This window comes from Verticillium nonalfalfae (genome assembly GCF_003724135.2).
Source record: "Verticillium nonalfalfae strain VnAa140/NRRL 66861 chromosome Unknown scaffold_18, whole genome shotgun sequence".
In the NCBI taxonomy this organism is placed as follows: Eukaryota; Fungi; Ascomycota; class Sordariomycetes; order Glomerellales; family Plectosphaerellaceae; genus Verticillium; species Verticillium nonalfalfae.
In genome coordinates, this window is record NW_021167243.1 from 212,746 (window position 1) to 237,313 (window position 24,568).

Consider the following 24,568-nt stretch of genomic DNA (forward strand, 5'->3'; position numbering starts at 1 on the left):
AACGGATTTGAATTTACGAGTCCTGCACCACTAGCCCCAGGCTGGTCCCCCCTGCATCGTCCAATCGGAACAAAGCACGGCAGTCGCCAAGCCCTACGGCGACGGGGCGGCAGGCCCCCCGTTCCTCAGCACGTCACACCCCCCTACGCGCGCTGAGCCGCTCGCTGGCCTACGCAGCGTGGGCACGGTGTTTGCATCGCGCCGACTGTCCGTATCTGCGTCCCCTCCTGGGTCCAATAGGCGCGCCGTGAGGACCGGGTTTCGAGATGGCCGCCCCGACGTGGTACAGACACGGGATGAGCAAGACTTGGCTTTTTGTTATCCTTCCTCCTTGCTCCCTCCCCCCCTTTCGCACTCGTAGATCTCGTACTCGAAATGGTGGATCATGCTCGCTTCGAGATTAGGCGGCCTGAAGTAAGGTGAGGTGGGTGATGCCCGGTGGGGTCAGTCAGGATGGTTGTCTCTTTTCTCTTGGCAGGTGATTTGCACAGGCGGAACCTCGACTTCCCTATCAACAACGGCCGTTGTCTGCGGGCGTTCACGGGCTCCGATGGAGGAGTATGGCATATCTGGCTGCGCGGTTGGGCGTGGCACTGCCTGGGGGTGGCTCAGCTGGAGTACCTCCCCTATGTACTCGATACTCCCTCCATCGTGCACAGCTACTTTACACTTCATATGGCAGAGCATACTGCACACTTCCACATGTATCGCGATCACCCCATAGTCTCCCCCATGCGGCACCAAATGACGACCCGCGTGGTCTGGCCTCTTGGCTTTTTGCCTGTCGCCTCCCGCTCCCCACACCACTGACGACGACAGCATTCTTCTGGACCCAAATTCTTGGCAGCGCTTCGCACAGGGTCACTGCCTTTGCGGTCGAAGGAAGGAAGCTCTTTTGGCCCCCCCTGTGGGTGTGTTCTGAATCCCGGCCGTCCCCAATACGACGGTGAACATGAGGATAGACTATAAGCACCACACAACACCATGCCCCTTGGCCGCGACCCTAGATTGTTGATTCCTCGGCCGAGCTCATGACAAGTTGCTCCGTTTGCCTACTCTGTGCTCGCGAATAAGTACTGGCCCTTTCTGCCGCTAGCTCGCATTGCTTTGCTTTTGCCCTGTTCATCCAGTTCCTCCGGGCATCTCATCCCATCGAAGGACTCCTGCTGTCGGGCGTTATACTCCGCCTCCAGGGCCTGACCGTTCGTTTACTAGTTTCTTCCTCACTTGGCAGCCTAGCTCGTCTCGACAGCTCGTCATTGTTGCTCCTTTTTTTTTTTCTTTCTCTACTTTTCCCCAACGGTCGCAACGTTCCTTCCTCTCGCAAAGACACACACCAAGACACCACCCAGAGGCCCCAACCACGACCGCCAGCATGTCCTCCTCGACGCCCGATCTCGAGCCCCCGAGCTACACAACCTGCGACGGCGTCTCGGACCGCTGCCCCGTCTCGGCCACCGTCTACGGCGACTACTTCACGACCGGCGCCTGCGCCTTCTTCGTCGCCGCCCACGCCCTGCTGCTCGCGGCGCAGGTCTACCTCGGCTGGCGCTCCAAGGCGTGGTCCTTCGCCGCCTACCTCGCCCTCGGCACGGCCTTTGAGCTCATGGGCTACGCCGCCCGCATCGCCATGTCCTACAACCCCTGGTCCTACGAGGGCTTCGTCATCCAGCTGCTCATGCTCATCCTCGGCCCGACCCTCGTCGCCGCCGCCATCTCCGTCACCTTCAAGCACCTCGTCCTGTGGCACGGGCCCCAGTGGTCCTTCATCCGCCCGCGCCTCTACCCCTGGGTCTTTGTCGGCACCGACTTCTTCAGCATCGTCATCCAGGCCGCCGGCGGCGGCGTCTCGTCCGTCGCCACCGACGGCGAGGACCCCGACCAGGGCCTGCTCGACGTCGGCTCCGGCCTGCTCGTCGCCGGCGTCGTCTTCCAGGTCGCCAACATGATCTTCTGCGGCGGCCTCATGCTGCTGTACATCTGGCGCCGCCACCGCGCGCTGAAGAGCGACGGCGCGGCACGCCCTGGGGCGACGGCTGTCGTCGACGGCGGCAGCGGCGGCGGCGGCGAGACGTCGTCTTCCGTTGCGTCGGGCCGCGTCGGGACGGGCGCCGCCGGCAAGACGTACAGGCCCAAGGATCCGAAGGTGCAAAAGTTCATCTGGGCCATCACGGGTGCCTATATTGCCATTATTGTGCGGTGCATTTACCGGTATGTTTTCTTTTTTTTCTTTTTTTTTTTTTCTGTTTTCCCTTGTCGTACAATCGGAGGATCGGGCATGACTGACCAAATGCAGTATCCCCGAGATGCAGACCGGCTGGGCGAGCGAGCTGATGCAGAACGAGACGCTGTTCCTGATCCTCGACGGCGCCATGATCCTCATTGCCGTCCTGACTTTGACCGTCTTCCATCCCGCCTTCTTCTTCCCGTTCCTGGGCAAGGGCAAGGGCCGCGTGCCCGTGGAGGACGAGGCGGCGTCGCAGGGGCAGCCCGAGATGCGGACTGTCCATCAGGCGTGATCGGGGACGCAAGAAAGAAGAAGAGACCGTACCTGGCGAGAAAGAAGTGCGAGAGAAGGATACCCCGAGACCGAATTCTTTTGTCAAGACGAGAGTCTTTTATCTCCTTGTGTACAGAGTTGCATGCTGTTTGGATAGATGGACACTTGGTAGACACAACGTCTCCTTGACTGTCAGCGCCGACACTAGTTTGACCTCGATCGAACGTGGTAACGTGACACCATACGTGGTGAAGTGAAATGACAAGCACCGGGCCGAAACCACGGTGCTCTATTACATTAGTTAGTCTTATCTACTTTCGAAGGCTGCGGCGCCGTGCTCGGCGGCTGCGCCTTGGTCCTCCTCTTGGTGCACAGATTCCAGGCGAGCAGCAGGAAAAAGTTGACAATATAGGTGCCGATCGCGAGACCGATGGCGCCCATGAGATACCACATCCACGGCCTCTCGCCGATCCACATCATGGCCTGCGTGTCGCCGTGGTGCCACGACTGGCCCTCGAGATCGGTCAGGTACGGCAGCAGCTGGGTGGCGTTGACGACCTGGAACGAGGGCGTTGGCAGCGAGGGGAGCTGGAGGAGGTAGCTCTTGAGGACGAGCGTCAGGAAGAGGGGCCCGGCGGACATCATGACGGCCGTGTGGGGCTGGATGCTCGACCACGGGCGAGTGATCTTGTTGTAGAAGACGAGGCGCTTGATGACGGCCTCGAAGATGGGGTGGCGGGCCGTCGTGATCATCAGGTCGTTCGAGACGCCCGTCGGACTCGTCGACTTGAACACGGACAGGTCCTTGCCCCCGGCGGCCTCGATCTGGTGTATCGGGATCGACGCGTTGCACCACGTGTCCATGTCGAGGTAGATGCCGCCGTACCGGTGCAGGACAAAGTAGCGGAGCGAGTCGGCGTGCTGGATGGGGAAGGGGTAGTTGTCCCAGGTGTCGAGGAACCAGGGATACTCGGTGGCGATCAGATCACGCGCCAGCGCGTCGGTCCAGTGCTGTGGCGACAGGGTTAGCATGTTGTCCTTGCGGTGCTATGAGGCTCCTGCTCTTTTCCATGAAAAAGAGCAGTTCATTTAGGCGTACCATGTATTCGAAATCGCTGTAGGCGTCCTTGCAACTCTGTTGCGGCTTGACCCAGTCGTCGCGGATCTGTTCGGTGGCACTCGTCTGATGCAAGATGCGTGGTATCGCGTGCTGTTGGTAGTGGTCCTCTGTGTGTGGTGTCTTCTCGACAGGGAGCGCCAGGCGAGCGCCGAATAACCTCTCGTTGTAGAGGAGCAGTGTGATGAGGGGCCAAAAGGCGATGACGAGTAGACCGATGATGGTGAGATCAATCAGCAGCAGCCAGGTCGTTGACTTTTTGGGCCTTGGAAGTCGTAGGCATCTCCTCGATAATGACCATCGTGGGGAGGGTGTGTCGAACTCGCCGAGCAACTCGAGTCGCTCCTCGTCGTAGGGCTGGTTATGGGTGCCGCTGCCGCTCGCATGGCTGCTGCTGCTGCTGCTGCTGCTTCGAGTGCTGCTGCCAGCACGCCCACTGCCGCGATGTGGTGATGTGTTTGTGTTCATGGTGATCCTGGCTGCTCGGAGAGGGCGGGGGGAGGCCGCTTGATCGGTCTGGAAGGAGACGATGGCAAGAAAACCCGAATAGTCGATACGGCGTCCCCCTGGCGTCCGGCCGACTTGGCGGATGTGCGGGCTTTTGAATGAACCTGCGTGCGCTGCTGGGGGCGGCGGCATTTGCTGGTGCTCGAGGAGGGTCGCAAATCATTACGGCTGGGCGGCGTCAGGGAGTGGGTGGCCCTGGTCATGTCATTGGACACCGAGATGAGGCCCCCACCAGGGAGAGATGGGACTTGGTGATGCTGCCGCGCGGTACGTACCGCAGTCATCGGGTGTATCGTGTCTCACACATCTACGTACCTTAAAGGTATGTAGGTACTGTACTGTACAGAGGTTGTCTGATCCCCCCAAGTCATACACCGCTTACATGCAAGATCACAGACACACGTTGGCCCATTGCTTTGACTCCTGGAGCTAGGCCCCTTGAGGCCAAGCGCCATGCCCGGCCTATTCGACTAGTGCACTTGACTACTGGGTCAAGCCTGTTTTTTTGCAATGATCAGCCCCAAAGTGCATGTCAGGCCTCTGCATTTGCTGTGCTGCGCCCTGGCCATCGGCTGCAGTCCAACGTCAGCACACAGGGGGCTCAGCACTCCAGCAGCCACTCCAGCGACCAGTAACCGACGCCAAGCAACGAGCCCCCGACAGCACTGGACTTTGTTGACCTCTCGCGGGTTTAATGCATAATCCTGCCCCAGCAAAGGCCCCCCGGACCCTACCCAATCCCCACTGTCGACCCGTCTGCCCCCTTTGATAATTTCCCGCTATTGGGATTTTCCACCCCAGCGCCCGGCTTCTCCGGCCGCTATCTCGATCCTCTCTGTCCAGGGCAGTCTAAGGCTCAGTCCAAGGCACGCGACTCCTACCCACCCACTCCCACTTGGCATACCACCCGCGTTCGTTCAACACACTTTCCGGGCTAGACATTTTTCCTCCATCCCCTGAGAAAGTTCCCGTTGCAGTTGCAGGAGTCGAGCAGCACACGATAGCGGCAGACGGCGTCGGACGGTCCAAAACACTCTACCTTGATCCAACGGCAACCCGACACGCGACACACGATCATCATGGCGAAAGCAGCCGAGCCTGAGCTGGGTGCGCCCCAGTTCGCTTCCCATGCCGTCGTTGAGCCTTTCGTAAGGCGCCCGCCTCCCTCATGAGACTGTTCCAGCAGGGGAATATTGAAGAGAAGCATCTTGGCTTCGGTCAACAAGAAGCAATGGCTAACGTTGTACCGTCTCCCTTAGATCATCGTTGGTATCATGGTAGCCTCCTGCTACATCAACCGTCGCCGCGGCTTCACCATCATCCCCTCCTCAAAACCCGATGACCAGGGCCTGCTGGGCCAGAAGCTCGAGACGTTGGACGAAGAGGACCCTTTGTCGGAAGACTACGACGACCTCACCTCTTCCGGAACCATTTCTACGAAAACCGGCCCCAAGAAGCGAAACTGCTGCGGCGCTATTGTTCACACACCCGACACGAGCCGATACGCCAACTACTGGCACAGCCGATTCATTCAGAAGTTCCCTTTCCTGGTCGAGATCTTCTACTGGGCTGTCAACCTCCTGTTCTACGTCAGCGTCAAGGCGGCGAGCGAGCTCATCTTTGCGACTGATGGCGTGTGGAAGACGGCCGAGAGCCACGGTATTGCCGTCCTCAACCTCGAGCACGACAGCATATTCAGCTTCTTGTTCCCCGTCAAGGAAGTTGACGTGCAGACGTGGTTCAGGACTGACCACCAGGTCCTGCTGACCATCCTCAACCGGGCGTACTCCTTGATCCACATCCCCGTCACTGTCAGGTACGTTGACAAGAGGCGCAACTGCTCTAGATTCCCCATGTCTCGTGCTAACCACCGTCCAGCTTCCTCGGATGGTACTACTACGCCGCGCCGACCCACGCCCAGTTCGCCGCCGCCCGCCGCATGATGCAGCTCACGAACCTGTTCAGCTTCATCGTCTTCACGACGTACCCCTGCATGCCGCCGCGTCTGCTGCCCGAGCGCTTTGGCTTCTTCGACACGGTCCGCCGCGAGGACGCCGAGTCCATTTACGCCACCAACAAGTTCTTTAACCAGCTCGCCGCCTTCCCCTCGCTGCACTTTGGCTACTCCTTCTGCATCGGCACCGTACTGCTCTACCACTCGGGCATCTTCCGCCGCCGCCTTGCGCCGCGCGAGCGCCGCATGTCCAAGATGTGGCAGGCCTTCTTCGCCATCCTCAGCGTCCTCTACCCGGCCTTTGTCCTGACCATTATCGTCTCGACGGCAAACCACTACTTCCTCGACGCCATGGCTGCCACCGGCGTCGTCCTCATGGCCTGGCTCTGCAACCGCTGCCTGCTCGTGCTGCTGCCCCTCGAGGACCTGTTCCTCTGGTGCGTCAAGCTATCCAAGCCAGTGCCCACGACGGACAACCGGGGGTGAGAAGACAGGCATGTACGGTGGTGTTCCATTGTTGGCGTTTTCGTTTAGGGGGGGCGGGACCAATCAATATTCCCACCGGATGACGGGTTTCCAAAGAAAAATCATCCGCGGCGTACGTATAACGACTTTTACCAAGTACTTAATCATCTAGGGACGTGCATAACATAGCATCTGCCACAATCATACCTCATCCTATTTAATCCATGACATTGAGAAGAAAAGTACAGATACTAGTGACAGTGTTCGCGTGCTCAAACTAAAAGGGGTGAAATCCGGGGGGGGGGACCAGGGGGCGTTCAATTCCCGTACACCGGGGCGCGCGCCAACAAGAAAAGCCTCCGCGTCCGACACTGCCGGCGACCCTCCCGTCTAATACACCCTAGACGCGTTTCGTATCTCGGGTTCGCGTAATTTTAGTTGGCACGATTATACTCAGATAACTAAACCTCTGGCTCGCATGCCCTTCGCACATCTTGTCGCATTCGTGATTGTGACGGGCAAGTATTACTGGACCACAAATCGATTCGCGAGTCAAGCGAGCAGGACCCTTGAGACGCCTTTGGGCTCTTCCCCGCGCCCTGGTCAGGAGCGATAACCTTGCGAATACAGTACAAGCTTTATTGACCACGACCGAGCTTATGAGACAATACACGGGTGCAACTCTGGATCTCTTAAAGTGCACCGTTGGGCTGGCTGCGCGCGTTCAAGTACCCCTGTCCAGCAGGTCGGTGCCGAGCTTGTCGCATTCGAATGTATAAAAAGGGGGAGGGGCGGAGGGCCACGGTACATTCGCATGGATGGGCTTCTTTTTCTCGGTCTGGCGAGACTGAATTACTCGCAACGCGCCCCCCTCTGGCCAACGGCCGGAATGCTCGGCTTCACCGTGCATTTCAAGTTGAAGGTCCTCGGCAGTTTCCACGATGAAGGGTCTGGACACTTTCGGAACCAGGAGACACGATGCTTTCATTGCACCGGATTTTGGACCCTGAGACCCGTTTTGTCTGTGCAGGCCCGTCGGCCGTCTCGGTACGCTAGGACATTGGGCGCCGCAAATGCCCGAGCATTCTGCAGTGTCTTCGAGAAGGGTCGAGGATGCACAGGGAGTACGTCGTTCGTTGAGGCTGAGGTGCAGCGACTTCACACCCGTCAGTTTGCTCGCTTTTCTGACAAGGGGCTTGGGCCGTGGAGGAATTCAAACGGGCGAGTAAGGCAGCGACATGGCCCCAAGGACAACAGCTCGGCATCCGGATGGACCGCCAACATGGCCATTCGTCACGCAGTCTTTCATACCTTGTTGCGCCAAGTGTACGAAGCTTTGTCATCGACGGTACCTGTGTCTGATGCCGTTTCTGGTTCTCCGGCATCTAGCGTTGTGGTTGTTGATATTGACAGACAACGTGCCCGGGCAGCAACAGTGAGCTGCCGCAAGCTACTGGGGTTCCTCAACGGGTCCTGAGAAGCAGAAGAACATGTTCGCAAAGATGACCGTCAGCGCAAGTGATTCGATCGATGACCTACCTCTTTGTGGGCTGGGTGCAGCAGACAGCCATAGCACGTCTCCAATAACCAGCCAGGCTCATTGCCAGGAGATATAGGGTAGAACGGAAGCGCGCTCGATTGGCGAGACTTGTTCGAAGGAATCAAGGTGATGGTCATGATTAACACTCTTCAGTACCAGGCCATCAAATTCAGACGGCGGATGACTGGCCAAAGATGAGTGAATTCGCGCTGTTGCGTGAGTGGCACGGCAGGCGTACCACAACCGTGCTTGCCCGTCAAACTCCAACCGCATGTCACCAGGTGAGGCGTCGGTGGCTCACCACCACCTTCCTACGAAGAGCACCTTCCGGTCAATCTCTCCCAAGGCGTTCACCTATTCACGTCCCGTCGAATTCCTCTGCGTCACGAATGCGTTGATCACCTTCAGTCAGGCTTGTCCTTGTCGGTCTGCATCAGAGATTGAAGATATATTCTGTCTCTGTCTTCTTCTGTACTTTATCCAGTCAGCTGCCACTTGCTCCAGTATCCTCACAACCATCGAACGTAGAGTCCTGCCATCATTGCGACCTGCACACCAAACACACTCAGCAGACACAACGCAACACCCGCCAAAACATCAACACTCTTTCATCATGGCCACCACGGTCAAGTTCGCGCTCCCATCAGGGGCACAGTACTTTACACCATTCGCTGTATTTCCAGTGGAGATTCGCCTCCAGATATGGGAGGCTGCCATATTCGAACCTGGCATGCACTTTCTCAGGATTGTGCCCAACGAAGACCAGGGCCACGTCCTCGCCCGAGTCATCCAAGGCTCCCGTCGTTTCCTCCTTGTCAGAGCACATCTCGCTCCCATATTCCCGAATCCGAAAGCCGACAACTCACATTACGTCGCCCTCGCAAAGGTCCTCGACACCCTTTCCAACACCTGCAGTGAGGCCAAGCGCGTGGTCCAGCGCCTTCTTCGGGACCCGGGCACACTCGAGGTCAACGGGCAGCCCATCGCCCTGACCTCTCACGCCCAGGACATCGTGTGCCTCGACTACCTCCCATCGGACCTCTTCTACAGTGGGTGCCGCATATCACACGACTTTCGGTGTCCAGGTCTCGACAAGATTCGCCATCTGGCCGTCAGGTACTGCCACAAGTGGGAGACGGTGGTCTTGCTGTGTGAAGCCTGTGGCGGTTCGCACATGCGTGAGACGACCAAGAACCACCCCGTCCACGCCTATCAGTTCCTTGCGCGGCAGTGTCCCAACCTGGAGACGTTCTACCTCATCGACTACTTGATATTGCGAAAGGAAGCAAATGAAGCTGCGGGTCAGTTGAGCAACCTCGATCGGAAGCCTGTCACTGGACATTCTTCAGATGGCCAAGTGCCTCCGCCGGTGCAAAGTATGCCTACTCGAAGGGCATATCGGGAAAGTCCAAAGTTCACAAGTAGCGGTCGAACTTATTTCGAGATAGCTCGGGACCAGGATGACTGGCTCGTCCAGTCGCGCGTATTTGAGACTCTCGACTGGATTCAAAAGAGCTTTCGCCGATACGCTGTCGAGAGCACCACCACTCGCCACCGGCACAGCCGACCCCTTCAGGTCCAATTCAAGGTCCTCTCTTGCGAATGGGACGTTGTCCAGGCGACAGCGGCTCCGAGACCGAAGATTGTTGCGCAGCGAAAAGGAAACAACAAGCGCATGTTTGCCGGCGATGCAACGGAGCCCGCCCGCAAATCGGCCAGATCGACCAGCAACCAGTCCATGACTACAGTCTCTGTGCCGTGCAGTCAACGGATGGGTTTCGTGTTCGGGCAGGGAGAGCATCACGACTTTGTTTTCGGGAGAGGCGGTCGCCGCGGTCAGTAGCCCGGGCGCGCATCTGGTGTCTTCATAAACCCCTAGGTAACATGGAATGAAAAGCGGCTGACTTTGATCACACATTTCTACAAACGAGAGATCAAGCTCAATACGTGACTTTGGAATCTGATCCCTCGGTGACGGATCGTCCTGTTCCGCCTCTGCTTTCAGTAACGTGCATGATCCTTCTGCTGCAGGGCGGCCGCCATGCCCAGAGGATCGGAAAGTGCATGGCGATCCTTCAAAATCAGCCACGACAACAAGCAGCTTGCCTCAGCTCCTCACGACCAGTGGGCGAGCCCTCAACTTTGCTCTCAGACTTTGATCTCTACTTGGACCACGTCACCGTGAATACGTGGCTTCATTGCCCTCCACCAAGTCTGTCTCAATCGGCCGGATCGCACTCGGAGCCGCATGAGACATCACGGCAGCAGCGGCTCGCCATGCCTAGTGGTTCGGAGCACTAGCCGCCCCTCACGGGCACAACATCTCAATCGAGCATGAGGCATCTGTGGCAAGCTGTTGACAACCCCTGCCGCGACACCCAGGACACCCAGGCGACCGCCACGAGGCCCCTCGCTTGAAGACTCCGCATCACACCTGCACGCTGCCCCCTCCAAAAGATCCTCAGGCTGAGCAAGGGTTCCCCGGTCACTCACAAAAGTTCCCCAGATGGCAGGCCCTCGTGGCCCGCGCCTGGCAGCTCGACTATCGCGCCCCACGCGAGGACAATGTCCCGGCGGACCGACGTCGGTGCGTGATGAAGACGATACGCAGGATCCAGATCCGTGGATGAGCGAAGCTGCATTAGCCCGACCGTGCGGCTGGAATTCCGCCGGCTGGGGTTGCGGTCCGATGCTGCCACCATCCATCCCCACGTGGAACTCGATCTAGATGCGTCGGGCTCGTTATTCTCGTTTCTCCTCAGCTAGCAAATGTTGATAAAGATGTGAGCATGGCGCACATTATGCCACCATGTTTGGGGCACTTAGTCTGAAAATTCATTACTTTCCCAACTCACGAGAATGGTTCGAGTCCTCCCATCACTTCTCGCCATTGGCGCGGTTTTGGACCTGGCATTGGCCGCCTGTCTTTCTACGCCCAAGGCTACAACGCTGAACGGTACATACACTGGTGTCCGCATCCGCGAGTTTGATCAAGAGGCTTTTTGGGGGGTACGCTATGCAAAGGCTTCTCGTCTTCGCAACCCTCAGTCCTTGACCGATTCTTGGGAGGGCGTAAGGTCTGCGGCGTCTTACGGCGCACTCTGTCCGACCACACCCAACCCGACTGCTTTCGCCGACGCAGGGTTCAAGTACAGCGATGACTGCCTCAACCTCAATATTCTCCGTCCAGCCCGTACAACACCTGGTGACAAGCTGCCTGTTGCGGTATGGATCCATGGAGGTAGCTTTTCAGCCGGTTTCGGAACTGACGGCAATACAAACACATCCTATGTCGTCAAGGCGAGCGTGGAAAACGAGCTTCCAATCATCACAATCACGCTCAACTATCGTCTTGGCTTCCTCGGCTTTCCTGGAGGTCCTGATGCCACGGCTGCTGGCATCACGAACCTCGGTCTCAAGGACCAGCATCTTGCTCTGCGCTGGATTCAGGAGAACATTGCCGCGTTCGGTGGCGACCCTGACAAGGTGACCCTCTGGGGTCAATCGGCTGGCGCCATGTCCATCACCCACCAGCTCCTTGCCTACGGAGGAAACGGTGCTTCCGGTCTATTCCGCGGTGCCATCGCCGTGAGCGGAACCGGCGGCCTGGGCACTAATAGCCTGACCCCCGACGAGGCGCGAGTGTCGCAGGCCTACGACACCGTTCTCAACCTGACCAGTTGTGCGAATGCCGGGGACAGACTCGAGTGCCTACGAGAGGTAGACTACAAGGCCCTCTACGACGTCGGCCAGCAGGCCTCCGCGGCGGCAGGCCTTGCGCCCTTGTGGTGGCCCTCCGTCGATGGGGATTTCATCACCGAGTCCCCGAGCCTGCAGCTCGCCGCCGGTCGTTTCCCACGCGACATCAACTTCATCAGCGGCACCAACAGCGACGAAGGCCTACTCGTAGCTCAGCTGCTCCAGCAGTTCTTCGGGCCGATCGAAGATGACGCGACGCTCCTCTTCATTCTTGGCGCTCTCTTCTTCCCAGCTGCCCGGCCAGAGGTTCTGCAGAAGATCTTCGACGCGTACCCCGTGGACGCGCCGTCGCCGCCGTACTCGTTGCCCATGAAAGCTGCCAGTGGCGAGGACGTCTTCTGCGACGCCATGAAGGCGGCAGGCCAGCTCTGTGGAGCGCAGTATAGGCGCACGGCCGCCATTTTTGGCGACTTTCAGATCATCAACGGGCGGAGGTTCTTCGCGGAGAGTCTTGCCAAGCAGGGCGTTGACGTGTTCAGCTACAGGTACGTGTTTGTGTGCAATACGGCAGACAGTTAAACTGACAGTGTCAGGTTCGACACGAACCCGACTTCCATTCCGATCAGCAGCATCCTGACCCCCGGTTTCACGGCGCATTCCACCGAGTACACGTACTTCTTCAACCTGCCGCCTGGGTATAACATGTACGGTATGAACCCGCAGGTTGTGAACATCAGCTCTCACCGCGGGCTTTCGAGGGGCATCGTGGATAAATTCATCTCGTACATTGCTACTGGTGATCCCAACACGTTTAAAGGTTTGTTGTCCTCCTTTGATACTTGCGGTGGACGAGTCTGACAATGGTATAGTGGACTTTATCCCGAAGTGGCCTACATACGACTTGGCGTCACCAAAGAATATGCTCCTCAACGCGACCGAGTCTGATAATGAGATCAATGTTCGTCTTGAGCCCGATACGTGGCGTGCCGAAGGCATGGCTTTGTGGCCGCAGTATCCGATTGAACTTGACCTTGGAAGTACATGGAGGCCGCAGAAGTGATTTCATTTGAGTCAAGATCAAAACAAGTGAAAGAGGGGGATTGGAATAATGCTAATACATAATCATGAGCATCCGTTGAGCAAGCATCGTCTGGTGATGTTCAACTCGACCGTACACCCCTACGGACTGGGGAATTGTTCGGTCATGAGATCAAACCTGCGATCGAGTGATCATTGTAGAAGAATGGGAACAAATCACGGCATGGTTTTAGGGGATTCATATATATTACGGCTCAATGATTTACAGCTCCTTAGTCCGACAATGAATGTAATATTTACCCGACGCGTGCCAAAGAGCAGCTTCCGCCGGTTCAGAGGCCCACAGATTACGCAATGAAGCTTCAGCTGCTTATTCTTCTCATCATTCAGAAGGTCGCACAATAAGTATGACGCCAGCGAACCGATGGGTAGGCGGGATCCCATACGTGGCTATCTTCCGGCCGCGGTGCTCCATCACGACCCCACTGCGGTGGTGGCTTCCGATACTGAAGTGGAGGATCGGCAGTCGATGACTTGGTTCAGCCAACGACGAGTCGAGCCTTCGTCAGACTCATGAAGCGTGTCGCATGTGAGCCACGGTCGAGTGTTCCTGGCGTCTCGGCAATCTCATCTATCTCCGACTTGATCATGGCATTCTGCTGCCTTGGCTTCCCCATGTTGCGGCCGGGCCAGGCTTCTCCGTGAGATCTGCGCCGGGTCGCGATGATCACCCGAGCATCACACTGTGGCAATCTACCGAAACGAACAAATCCTTCGTTCCGTACCTGGTGCAACCTTGACTTGGTGAATGATTGAGCCCCAAAGGTCGTTACTCACTCATGTGGATCGTGTCAATAACACTTGACAAAGTCAATACGTGCCAGGTCGCTTTGCCAGGTCGCTTTGCCAGTCTCTCATATGGCATATAAGAACGAAACATGAAAATGTTTCTAGGTTTTTGACAGCACATCCTACTACTTCATCTTGTCTTTCAGCCTCTTCACCTACCCCAATCACAAGATGCGCACCTCTTCGATTCTGAGCGCCCTGGCGGCGGCTGGCGCAGTAGCCGCTCGTCCATCCATCTGGTCTCGCCAGAACGACGCCGATGCCAACCCATTTGAGGGCCGCCAGCTGTTCGTCAACCAAAATTACACGGCCAAACTCGAGGAAACCCGCGAGGCCTTCCTCACGGCCGGCGACAATGTCAATGCCGGCAAGGTCCAGTACGTTCAAGAGTCTGTCGGAACCTTTGTTTGGATCTCCAACATTGCGAGCCTTGGCGACATTGACGGCGCCATCGAATCTGCCCGTGGCGTCCAGCAAGAGACGGGCGAGGAACAGATCGTGGGCCTAGTGCTTTACAACCTTCCGGACAGAGACTGCAGCGCTGGAGAGAGTGCCGGGGAGCTCAGCCTGGCCGAGAACGGACTGGAGAGATACAGGACAGAATACGTCGACCAGTTCGCTGCGAGAGTTCAGGCTGCTTCTGACCTTACCTTTGCCATTGTTCTGGAGCCCGATGCGGTCGGCAACATGGTGACCAACCAGGCCATCGAGTTCTGCGCCAATGCCGCCGAGCCGCAGAGGGACGGTATCGCCTACGCCATCGCCGAGCTGCAGGCTGATAACATCCACCTTTACATTGACGCCTCCCACGGCGGATGGCTGGGGTGGGATGACAATTTGGCGCCGAGTAAGTCGCCATCTACACCCTCACGACGGAGGAGGTCTAACGCTATGGTACAGCTGCCAAACAGTTTGCCACCATTGTAGCAAAGGCTGGCCCCAACGCGAAGATCCGTGGCTACTCGACCAATGTCTCCAACTACAACCCCTTCTCCACGACGACTCCCGAGCCCTACACCGAGTTTAGCAACTCCTTCGACGAGAGCCACTATGCCCTCTCCCTGGTTCCGCACCTCGAGGCTGAAGGGCTTCCCACCCGCTTTATCATCGACCAGGGCCGTGTGGCCGTCCAGGGCGCCCGCGCCGAGTGGGGTGAGTGGTGCAACGTCGAGGCCGGATTCGGGCAGCCCGCGACAACGCAGACAGAGAACCCGCACGTGGATAGTATTGTCTGGATCAAGCCCGGCGGTGAGAGTGACGGCGCCTGCGGCATCGAGGGTGCGCCTAATGCGGGCGCTTGGTTTGATGAGTATGCGCAGCTGCTGACGAAGAACGCGCATGTGGCTTTGCAGCCGGCTGTGAGTGTCTAGACGAGCTGTACGATGTGGTCGTGTGTCGCACAGTTCGCGACGAGGGGTCAGGGTACTGAGAATTTTATCAGTTTAAAACGAGACATATCCATCTACTCGAAGAGGATGGGTCCAACGCTGAATGAACTTGTCCTCAGTTCAAATTGTGGGCTTGAGAACGCAATCATTTCACTCATACTCAGGGCCGATGTATTCATCACTTGGGAATATGTTGGAATATTGTAATTATTTGGATAATGTTACAAACGTTATAAAGTCGATTCATCGATTAAAGTGTCGCTGGTCGTGAACATGAAACTGGTGAGACAGGGGACTCTCAATCCTTCCCAGAGTCCTTGCCGGCCTCCTCTTCAGCAGACTGGGCTGCCAGGAGGGCTTCGCGCCGTTGACGATTACGTTTGCCGAGGACGCGTAATGTGTTCTCTTTCTCAATCTCATTCATCTCGGCCCAGTTGTTGATGCGGGACAAGGTGCCGTTGACGTTAACGACGACGGGTCCCAGGGCGTCCATACTGACTGTGCCTCCGAGAGTGAGGTTGGTGGAGCCATCCGAGGTATCCGAGGTGGATTCGGTGGATGGCAAAGCCAGGGGTGCGGTTGGCTTGCTGTCGCTCATGTTGCGAAACAGGGTGTGAGAGATTATGGGTGTGGGCGTGAAATGGCGGAAATGAATCGCTGCGAATGACTTGAGCATGGTGTTGATGTTGATGGCTTTTCTGTCGTGAAGAAGAAGATTTGCAGAACGTGCCAGAAGTTTTGAGCTGGTACGAATGGCTGTGCATGGGTCCTGTGGCTGTGTCACATCAACTGTGGCGTCGTCTCCCCCTCAAATCAGGGATATCTTGGCTGGCTTCTACCATGGCATTATCCATTTCGCGATCGGCTCTGAAGAAGCTGACGCTTTATATCACATGTGGAAAAGAAGTCCTACCTCAGCCTTCAAGGATGACGCGAGTCCTAACATCCGTGGCTGAAAACAACAACATGCCCCATGCAACGCAGCCGCATGTGATTGGCTTTTTCCAAAACATATTCTCAGTAATCCAAGTCTTACTAAGTGACATTGACCTACCTTGAATATTCATTATGCAGTCTTATAAGAAGGCTAGCACCATCGCCGTGTCGGATACGACGTAGGAGTACGTCGCAGGCCAGGACACTAGTGGAGAGCGCAAAGATGCCGAAACCCCATCCGCCCGGGGGTTAGGGTGCTACCCTGTCGGGTTGGATCGGTGAGAGCGTCAAATTTTGAGGGGAACTCCCCTTCCATTCCAACATTCCGAGGTGGCCCATTGTTATCACCCTACAAGTGTTCGGAGAAAGCCTCGTCCCTTGCACAAGAGAGCCTGCTTACGATAACAAACGACTGCACTATTGTGATCACGTCGCAAATGAGCTTGACTGCCTCCTACTAGCTGACCTTTTTATTCACTTGCCGCACTTCGATAAAAAATGTCTCAAGTCGACAAGGCAACTGTTCTCGACCTTTTACAGTGGCCAACTGCGCAAAAGTTCGTAGAGCGAGCGAGCGAGTTCTTGAGCGAAGTCCAAGACTTGTAAGCTATGTCTCATCCAAACGGCCTTCGAGAAAGCTAACGGTGAATCCTTCCCGAAATTAGGACCCCCGGAAAGGACCTTGAAGCCAGGCTCAACAAAGAGTACGGCCCTGGAAATTCTTACTACGAAGACTTTTGCTTCTATATCAAACAGGGCGTTAAGGAGGGATGGGTCGCCCAAACTGAACTTGATGGCCCAAAGTACCGCCGGGGAAGAATCACCGACCCGGTAGCCAAGACCAGGTTCTTCAGCATCACCACTGTCTTCATGGACAGCCAGGAAGTTTATACTGGCCAATATCACGCTCATCCATACGGAGAGATCAACTGCGTCATACAAATCGATTCGACGGCGGAGCTGAAGGGCATGCAGGGCTGGCAGGCAGCCGGTTGGACTTGCCCTGGACCCGGCACACACCACTATCCAGAGGTGCGAGGCGGCGCGTTGGTCGCGTTGTTTTTCCTCCCTGCTGGCCGCATCTCATACAATGCAAAGCCCGAGATGCCGCAACCTCTGTCTGTTTAGGCCTAGCACGCGTGGCGGGAAGATTCACGATAGTGTTGTCGTAACACTTAAAGGATATACCTTGCGTAAGGTCCGTTACCCGCCTCTCCTTAATGTACCTGAATGATATTGGAAATTCCACTCTGGGAAGATTAATCATCGAGCGGACATCTTCTGAGGTATTCATTTCAAGAGATCGCTTCGGCAGGGACACGGCTCTGCCCTACGTGGTTGAATATCTCTTTACGATCCTTACTGCTCGTTGAAACTATGATGTTGATCAAAGATAGATCTTTCTACCATCAATGCTCCAGTCATTATGAATGAATACTCAATATTTCTGGCTACTGTCAACTCACAGGCTGATTACAGTGCAACCTTTATCATCACCACCGCAGCCTTCTTCATGGCACATAATTCTCAATTGCTAAATTAGTGAAAACATACTTAGCCACATGGCCAGGAGTACCGACATCGGAGCCAACGGTACGTGTTGTGTCATCTCTTCGATAGTAGCGGCCTATATGAAAAGAGAGAAAAGGCCACTCTGAGTGATTCTCCTGTATCTAGGCATGTTCGGAAATATCGGTGAATCTGGCGTAGACAACTTCTCCAAGTTTACCCTTGTGATGTATCTCTATCACCTGCAGGTTTGACACACGTGAAATCCAAAAGGCCTTCATCAACGTTGACGCAAGCATAAACTGGCGGCTTCCCGCTGGGAACATTGATGGTGATATTCTCAGCACGAATGTTGCCGCAGCGCTGAGTGAAAGAAAGAAAGGTCAGATCATGGTGGCACAGCATTGCGAGTTCATCACTTACGTCAGGAGCACTGCAGACTAATGTACCAGCTTGCGGGTCGAGTGATTCCGAGGTTGTCCCCCACATGTTCTTCATCGTGATATCCTCAATCGTCAGGTTTGCCTAAAGCACCAGTCAGCTTTTTATCAACACAAGGGTGTAAAAGCTCACAGGATGCTCATAGCACAGAGTCTGGTTCTTCTGCCCGTAACACTGTGTAATTGTGATTGCTCGATCGTTGTTCTCGTGGTAGAATGTGTCCCAAGTTACATTCTTGACACGACCGAGCCCCCCTCCACCATTGAGCAAGGTCTGGAAGGAGGTCTCAATACCTGGCCAGACTTTTATGCGCGCACCGTCACTCGCATTGGCCATAGAGATATTGTAAATGTAGAGATCCTCGACAATGTCGACCTCCCCTGCATACTGGCCGAGAGAACCTACACTGATTCCGTGTGACCCATGGCAAACAAGATTCTGGATCACGATATTGGTGCTGTTCGGCTTGAAGGAGACGCAATCTGTTCGATCATTTAGATTCATTTCCGAGATTGTGTCATTTGAAATCGCCGTACCGTCAGTATTCCAAATAATCGAGTCTTGGATCACGACACGGTCGGATCGATACGTATCCCAACCATCCGAATTGGCTATCACAACCCCATCACGACTCTTCGTATGATCAGCCAAATCTCTAGTGCTCTGATAATTAGATGGCTTACCGTTGCGTTCAAGTGCATGTTGCTAATCAATATGTCGGAGCTATTGGCGATGATATTAAACCACTAAACACAATGAATCCGCTTTGATGAGCCTCGGAAACCTTCCAGTGCGCAGGAGTATCAGGAGGGAGCCAACTGTTGCTTACTCACATGGGGCGGGTTTCTCATGCGCATATTAGACATAACTGCCCCGTGCATGCCATCAAAGGCAAACAGCATGGGGCGGAAGAGCTGTATCAGTCAAGATCAGCAGCAATGTATATCTAGTGTCAGTGTTCGACATACGCTCTTATTTGTCCTGATCTCTTCCCAATAGGCTTGACCGTGGCCATCGATAACCGACTGGTCATTCCCAAGATCGCCGTAGATGTTGACGTCTTCGCCGCCGAGCTTCCAAAATACGGACTGGTTCTGAAACTTATATTTGAAGCTGTTTTCGGCCCAGTAGTAAACGTCTTCGTCCGCAAAATGAATTTCGCCAGTTATAACGATGTCGATGTGTCTCAGAAAGGTCAGGTCCAGGGGAGAGGCGATGCGATACACCTTGTCGAGAACCACGGTACCGCCGTTGTTGCATTTCTTTATGGCAGCGAGGATTCGCGGAGCGTCATCTCCATCATTGCTGCAGCTGGCAGGGACATGGCAATACCGGTCTTTCTCGCGTGTCGGAGAAACAGGAAGCGCCCTTCCAGTGTTGTATGGAGCTGCCTCAATTGACGGTCGTATGGGGATGGACTGAGGACTGGAATGGGCCGAAACAAGTGCAAGACTGGACAGGTTCAAAAGACCAACAAGAAGTTGCGGACCGAAAATCATCGTGGAATACTTTGTGGAGGGAGACTTGGGATCATATGAAATGGCATAGCAATCCCGTCTTGCCATCCGCATCCAGGCCCGGTATGACGCGCAGTTGTTGCGTGTTTATATTCAATTCGAAGACCCCATACAATCGACATTGTTCGGGAGAAAAGCTGACGAGAAGTAAGTGCATTGCGGTTGGAACAATCCTTCCAGCTTCACCGTACCTCCCATACGTGGAAATATTCACTTGCTGAAGTCAGGCTCGGGACGTCGGCAGAGTTCCCCACGGTTGGCGATGATCACCTTTTGTCGATCATGCTTGAATCAGCGGCGCCGCAAAACATTGGCTGCAGCAGTCTCGAAGTGACCCTACTGCATGACGGTGCGGGGGGTCAACACTGGAGACATTTGACGGATCAAGCGGGGAAGCTTCTTGTTACGATTGTCAAAATAAAACATCATAGGATTATCCAAACAGCCCCCCATCTGCATCTGTGCTTGTAGTTAAATGTTCACTACTGTTGCCAAAATACCAAGCATGGCTGACTCATTATTTTGCCCTGTGCCTTTGTCCTTGTTCAATGCAGGACAAGATCGTCGAACGGACATCCCTGATCAGCCGACTTGCGCTTCGTCTTCTCCATGACCACCTTCCGCGTCAACTCCATCAATCGATCCCCCAGTTCGTCATCCTGCGCCAGCTTGCTGCCGGCCTCGGGCACAATGGGAGGACAAAGGTACTTTCCTGATTCCTTCGTGACTGTAGCTGCGTAAACAGTCGGCACAGCACCTTCAAACTGATCTTTCTTGAAAGGTTCCATGCCAACAGTCATACCATAGCCAGCCAAGGGGAAGCTGTCAGGGTTAGCGAGCTCGTCAAAGGGGTGATATTCAGAATATCTTACGCCTCGAGGATGTCGACCTTGGTCTGTTTCGTGCTGACGAAGCCAGGGTGCGTCGCGTTCATGACAACGTCCGGGTGTCCGTTGGCCGTGACCTTTCTGGCGAAGTATCGCGCATACAAAATGTTCGCTAACTTGCTGCGCCCATAATTGGCGTTCAAACCCTTGTCTTCATTGATCTCATTGAGGCTCTCGAACTTGATGTCCGACGGCGCGCCCTGGTGAGCATTGCTTGCCTGGACCGTAATGCGAACAGTGTTACCCTTTTCCGCCGTGGACTTCATCAGTGGCAACAAATGGCTCGTTAGCACGACGTGGCCCATGTGATTGATGGCCATCTGACGATCAACACCAGACTCTGTCAGCTCATGGGGCATGATGCCACGTCCGGCATTGTTCACGAGTATATCAAGCCGGTCATTCTCCTTCTTGATCTGCTCGGCAATCTCCATGACGCGGGGCCAGTCGGACAGGTCGCACTGGATGAAGTGCGTACGATCAGCGACCTCCTGACCGAGCTCTTTGGCGATGGCCTCTTTTGCTCCTTCAATAACCTCCTTGTCCGTAGATAGACTGTAGAGCTTGGCAATGTTGTGCGTGAGCAGGGTATGGGTGACGCCATAGCCAATGCCCTGACTGCCTCCTGTGACAACAGCGACTTTGCCAGTGAGGTCCGGTGTCTGATTGAGAGACCACTGGTGTGTTGAGAGATTCTGGGCAGCTCCACCAAAGTTCTCGCCGATGGTGTTCTGCAGTCACTTGAGCATTCATTCTCACTGGACCCGTTTGGCATTCATACCTTAATTGCCTCCATTGTCGGCAATGCGTTTCGCGGCAAGGTCTGGTGGAAACCGCGGTTCTGCCTCTGTGACAGTGACGGACAATGCTTTTGGGAAGGGCAGAAAACGTGTGTCACACTCTGCGGGTTTGCTGTCTGTACTGGCGATTTTGAGGTACTTGTCCGTCGCAAGACAATGGAAAGACGAAGGGAATACATAGGCGTGTCTAATTGAAGTGAACAGACTCGTTATGTCCAGTGTTCTGGTTTATATGTTACTCACATGCCCTGTCAATCATACCGACATGTCGTGGTTCAGAGCGTCAATGTCTCGTCATCATCCTTCCATGACGCGCTGACATAGAAGCAGGGGCCGCCGTTGGTTCGGATGCGTTGTGGGTCGCTTGACCGGCAGTTAGCCGGAGCATATGCGGCCGGCTGTGGGGCCGCATCAGATCTGGTCCGGTTTCCCGGTGTAGAGACAAGCTCGATGGGAATTAAATGCTCCGAAACTCTACAAATTACTTCTCGGGCACTCCCCATACATATATATCACCGACAAGACGAGGTTTCAGCAAAGACGTGGCACACAAACAATGTGCGTATTGCAAGCTACATCTACTGTCTCTCCAGAACAGGTGGTATCAATGATCTCAAGAACCGCTCAATCTATACAACAACGTCCAAAATCACTGCTTCTCGGTCGGCGACGAACGACCGGAGACCTCGCCCTTGGCCTCGGCGTTGGCCGTGGCACTCTCGACAGCCGCAGCGACATCAATGTGGAAGAAGGGCCTGTTCATACCCTGCACGGCAGCCAGCTTGCCGTCACCGCGGTTGGCGAGCTGAGCCACGCCAAGGGACCTCGTGGGCGCAATGACGTCCTCCTCGTCGCGGCTGGCGGTGCGCTCAATGGGACCCTTCTTCTCGATCGAATCGGAGGAAGCATCCGTGGCGGCGACGCTGAAGATGGGCTTCCAGCGACCCAGGTTGGGCTCGTCCTTGAGGGAGGGGTAGCCGAAGCCGGCGACACCGAGAGCGCGACGAGTCCAGCGGTTGGTGACGTTGGCGAAGTGCCACTCGACGACCTCGGGGTCAGCGTAGCGATCGAGCTGGTTGCGGACATCGATGAGGGTCTGGATGGAGGTGACATCGACGTTGTTAACGGCGGCGAAGTCGAGAACGATAGCGCGGAGGATTGGCCTGCTGTCGTTGAGATCAATCTTGGCGCCGCGGCGTGGGCCAGGATCATTCCAGGGACGATCCTATTTCAGTCAGTGACCAGTTCAATCCCAATACACAAGAAGGTACTCACTCCGAGCTTCTCAAACTTGTCCAGAATAGTGCGGCGGGTCTCCTTGAAGACGTGGGCACTGAGAACATCCATGTAGTGCGCACAGTTGGTGTAGTTGAAACCTTCGCCGAAGCGGTACACGAACACACCAGGGTACGGCGACTGAATATCAATGACAGGGTTGGTGCCGTCGTCCTTCTGGACAGGGATGTAGGCCTCGCGCGTCTGCACTCCGAGGGACTCGCCCTTCTCGTTGAAGGGCACGTCCTTGCCGGCGGTATCCTTGGTGACGCGGTAGATGCGGACCTTGCCCATGAAGTGTCCCTTGGCCTTGGCGAGGCGAAGGAGCAGGAGAGCGGCCGAAGCGGCAACCGTGAAGTAGATACCATTCTCAATATTGGTGAAGATGGTGATGAAGACACCGCCGAAGAAGATGACAACCTCGAGAGGCGAGACTTCCCAGAACTGGTAGACGACGTTGGGAGGGGTGATAAGATCACCGACAGCGTGGATAATCAGACCCGCAAGACTGGCCATGGGGATGTAGAAGAAGACGGAGGTCAGGACGTAGAGAGCCAGGAGGACGATGACGGCGGTGAAGATACCAGCCAGGGGCGTGCGAACACCAGCCTTGGACTTGATGGCAGTACGGGAGAAAGAACCGGTGGCGGGGTAGGCACCAAGGAAGGGGCCGAACAGGTTGGTGAAGCCAACGGCAACAAGCTCCTGCGAGGGGTCGATGACATAGTTGTTGATGCGGCCGAACGACTTGGAAATGGCAATGTGCTCAATGATCAGAACGATGATGGTAGCGGGCAGGTCAGGGGCGAGGGCCGAGATAAGACCAGTGCTAATATTGGGAGTACCAGTGTGTTGGAAACCTGCGCACACCAAGTTGTCAGTCTACTAATTCCACTCCCACAATGTACCACCCCTGACCGGGACCCGGAGGGAGGGGGGATACACAGCCACCACCACCACGTGGGGTTCAAGTAGGAGATCACTTACCGCTAGGAACGGTGCCCAGGATGCGGAACTTGGCATCGGCGGCCTTGTCGACGTTACGGTTGACGAGCCAGCTGATCAGAATGTACAGCAGAATGACAAAGGCCATGCGCAGGGTGCCGATGAAGAACCAGAACTTCTTCCAGTTGGGCTGCCTGTTCGACATGAAGCCGCAGAACCAGCGAATGAGGTACAGCAGGAACAACGCCGACAGACCCATGGCGGCGCCAATATTGGCGCCTGGTAGCGCTTTCAACGTGTCGATGATGACCAGGTAGGTGGCCTGTCGGGTGTTGACACCCTTGATGCCAAGAAGCGCCGGAACCTGTCCGCAGGCAATGCTGAAGGCGGCACCCGTCATGAAAGAGGTGATGGCAACCAATGGAATGAACTCAACGATCCAGCCAAGACGGGTGAGGCCGATGAACAGAAGCACGGCGCCCGAGATCAGGGCCAGGGACCTGGCAATGTCCTCGGGAGCGTACTGCGGGTGATCATCGCGGACGCGCAGCACAATGTTTCCGACGAGCTGAGACATGACGGCAACGGTTCCGATCGTGATATCCTTGGAGGTGGCGAAAGCCCAGTACAGCAGGAAACCGACGAACGAAGTGTAGAGACCGTACTCAGCGCTGAGCTGCGCCAGAAGGGCGTAAGCCATGCCCTGAGGGATGACGACGAAGCCGACAGTCACACCGGCAACAACATCACCAAGAAGCCATTGCCTTTGCAGTGTATTAGCGTCGCCTGATCAACTTGCACCCCGTTGCTGGAGCTCATGAACACAATACCAGGGTTTACGTACAGGTTGTAGTGGAAAATCCACTGCCAGAAGGGAAACAGGCTCTTGATGTACCTGACGCCTCCCGCAGCAGTCGGGCGGTGGTAGTACAGGTACTCGGCGACGGTGGGCTCGCGCTCCTCGTACGTCTCGATCGACTCGAAAGACTCGGCGGCCGAGTGGACAGCCTCCTTGGGCTCGTTATTTTTGCGATAGTCGAGATCGATGAATAGGGCCTTGGCAAGGCCACGGCTCAGCTTGCTTGGCGCCATCGTGGCTTAGACTGTGCTACTGCAGTACTGCGTCTCCTCGTCTTGGCAGAGGCGGCGACAGGGCAATTAAGGCAAGCCCAAAGGCAAATTCGACGTGTCGATGGTGTGC

At 55.7% G+C, this 24,568-nt stretch overlaps 10 protein-coding genes across 10 annotated transcripts; 5 read left to right on the plus strand and 5 right to left on the minus strand.

Moving 5' to 3' along the window:
• Positions 1 to 1,375: 1,375 nt before the first annotated feature.
• D7B24_003028 (uncharacterized protein) lies at positions 1,376 to 2,519 on the plus strand (the record flags this gene model as incomplete). Its single annotated transcript, XM_028637222.1, has 2 exons — positions 1,376 to 2,211; positions 2,297 to 2,519. The coding sequence occupies 2 exons, from the start codon at positions 1,376 to 1,378 to the stop codon at positions 2,517 to 2,519; spliced, it is 1,059 nt and encodes a 352-aa protein (XP_028497430.1).
• Positions 2,520 to 2,797: 278 nt separating this feature from the next.
• On the minus strand, positions 2,798 to 4,085 carry D7B24_003029 (uncharacterized protein; the record flags this gene model as incomplete). Its single annotated transcript, XM_028637223.1, has 2 exons — positions 2,798 to 3,511; positions 3,600 to 4,085. 2 exons carry the CDS (start codon positions 4,083 to 4,085, stop codon positions 2,798 to 2,800), a joined length of 1,200 nt encoding a protein of 399 aa, XP_028497431.1.
• A 1,118-nt stretch (positions 4,086 to 5,203) lies between these two features.
• Positions 5,204 to 6,937, plus strand: D7B24_003030 (uncharacterized protein; the record flags this gene model as incomplete). The annotated part of the gene is made up of 4 exons (XM_028637224.1): positions 5,204 to 5,272; positions 5,384 to 5,940; positions 6,003 to 6,560; positions 6,787 to 6,937. 4 exons carry the CDS (start codon positions 5,204 to 5,206, stop codon positions 6,935 to 6,937), a joined length of 1,335 nt encoding a protein of 444 aa, XP_028497432.1.
• A 1,759-nt stretch (positions 6,938 to 8,696) lies between these two features.
• Positions 8,697 to 9,926, plus strand: D7B24_003031 (uncharacterized protein; the record flags this gene model as incomplete). The annotated part of the gene is made up of 2 exons (XM_028637225.1): positions 8,697 to 9,459; positions 9,532 to 9,926. The coding sequence occupies 2 exons, from the start codon at positions 8,697 to 8,699 to the stop codon at positions 9,924 to 9,926; spliced, it is 1,158 nt and encodes a 385-aa protein (XP_028497433.1).
• Positions 9,927 to 10,942: 1,016 nt separating this feature from the next.
• On the plus strand, positions 10,943 to 15,039 carry D7B24_003032 (uncharacterized protein; the record flags this gene model as incomplete). Its single annotated transcript, XM_028637226.1, has 5 exons — positions 10,943 to 12,327; positions 12,376 to 12,599; positions 12,652 to 12,740; positions 13,775 to 14,516; positions 14,570 to 15,039. The coding sequence occupies 5 exons, from the start codon at positions 10,943 to 10,945 to the stop codon at positions 15,037 to 15,039; spliced, it is 2,910 nt and encodes a 969-aa protein (XP_028497434.1).
• Positions 15,040 to 15,355: 316 nt separating this feature from the next.
• On the minus strand, positions 15,356 to 15,733 carry D7B24_003033 (uncharacterized protein; the record flags this gene model as incomplete). The annotated part of the gene is made up of 1 exon (XM_028637227.1): positions 15,356 to 15,733. One exon carries the CDS (start codon positions 15,731 to 15,733, stop codon positions 15,356 to 15,358), a length of 378 nt encoding a protein of 125 aa, XP_028497435.1.
• Positions 15,734 to 16,491: 758 nt separating this feature from the next.
• D7B24_003034 (uncharacterized protein) lies at positions 16,492 to 17,121 on the plus strand (the record flags this gene model as incomplete). The annotated part of the gene is made up of 2 exons (XM_028637228.1): positions 16,492 to 16,595; positions 16,659 to 17,121. The coding sequence occupies 2 exons, from the start codon at positions 16,492 to 16,494 to the stop codon at positions 17,119 to 17,121; spliced, it is 567 nt and encodes a 188-aa protein (XP_028497436.1).
• A 597-nt stretch (positions 17,122 to 17,718) lies between these two features.
• D7B24_003035 (uncharacterized protein) lies at positions 17,719 to 19,442 on the minus strand (the record flags this gene model as incomplete). Its single annotated transcript, XM_028637229.1, has 7 exons — positions 17,719 to 17,865; positions 17,926 to 18,027; positions 18,076 to 18,425; positions 18,480 to 18,576; positions 18,627 to 18,689; positions 18,777 to 18,857; positions 18,912 to 19,442. 7 exons carry the CDS (start codon positions 19,440 to 19,442, stop codon positions 17,719 to 17,721), a joined length of 1,371 nt encoding a protein of 456 aa, XP_028497437.1.
• A 563-nt stretch (positions 19,443 to 20,005) lies between these two features.
• On the minus strand, positions 20,006 to 21,143 carry BLI4 (putative oxidoreductase bli-4, mitochondrial; the record flags this gene model as incomplete). The annotated part of the gene is made up of 3 exons (XM_028637230.1): positions 20,006 to 20,282; positions 20,333 to 21,078; positions 21,129 to 21,143. 3 exons carry the CDS (start codon positions 21,141 to 21,143, stop codon positions 20,006 to 20,008), a joined length of 1,038 nt encoding a protein of 345 aa, XP_028497438.1.
• A 653-nt stretch (positions 21,144 to 21,796) lies between these two features.
• On the minus strand, positions 21,797 to 24,459 carry SUL2_2 (Sulfate permease 2; the record flags this gene model as incomplete). The annotated part of the gene is made up of 4 exons (XM_028637231.1): positions 21,797 to 22,372; positions 22,423 to 23,282; positions 23,410 to 24,131; positions 24,212 to 24,459. The coding sequence occupies 4 exons, from the start codon at positions 24,457 to 24,459 to the stop codon at positions 21,797 to 21,799; spliced, it is 2,406 nt and encodes an 801-aa protein (XP_028497439.1).
• Positions 24,460 to 24,568: the final 109 nt, after the last annotated feature.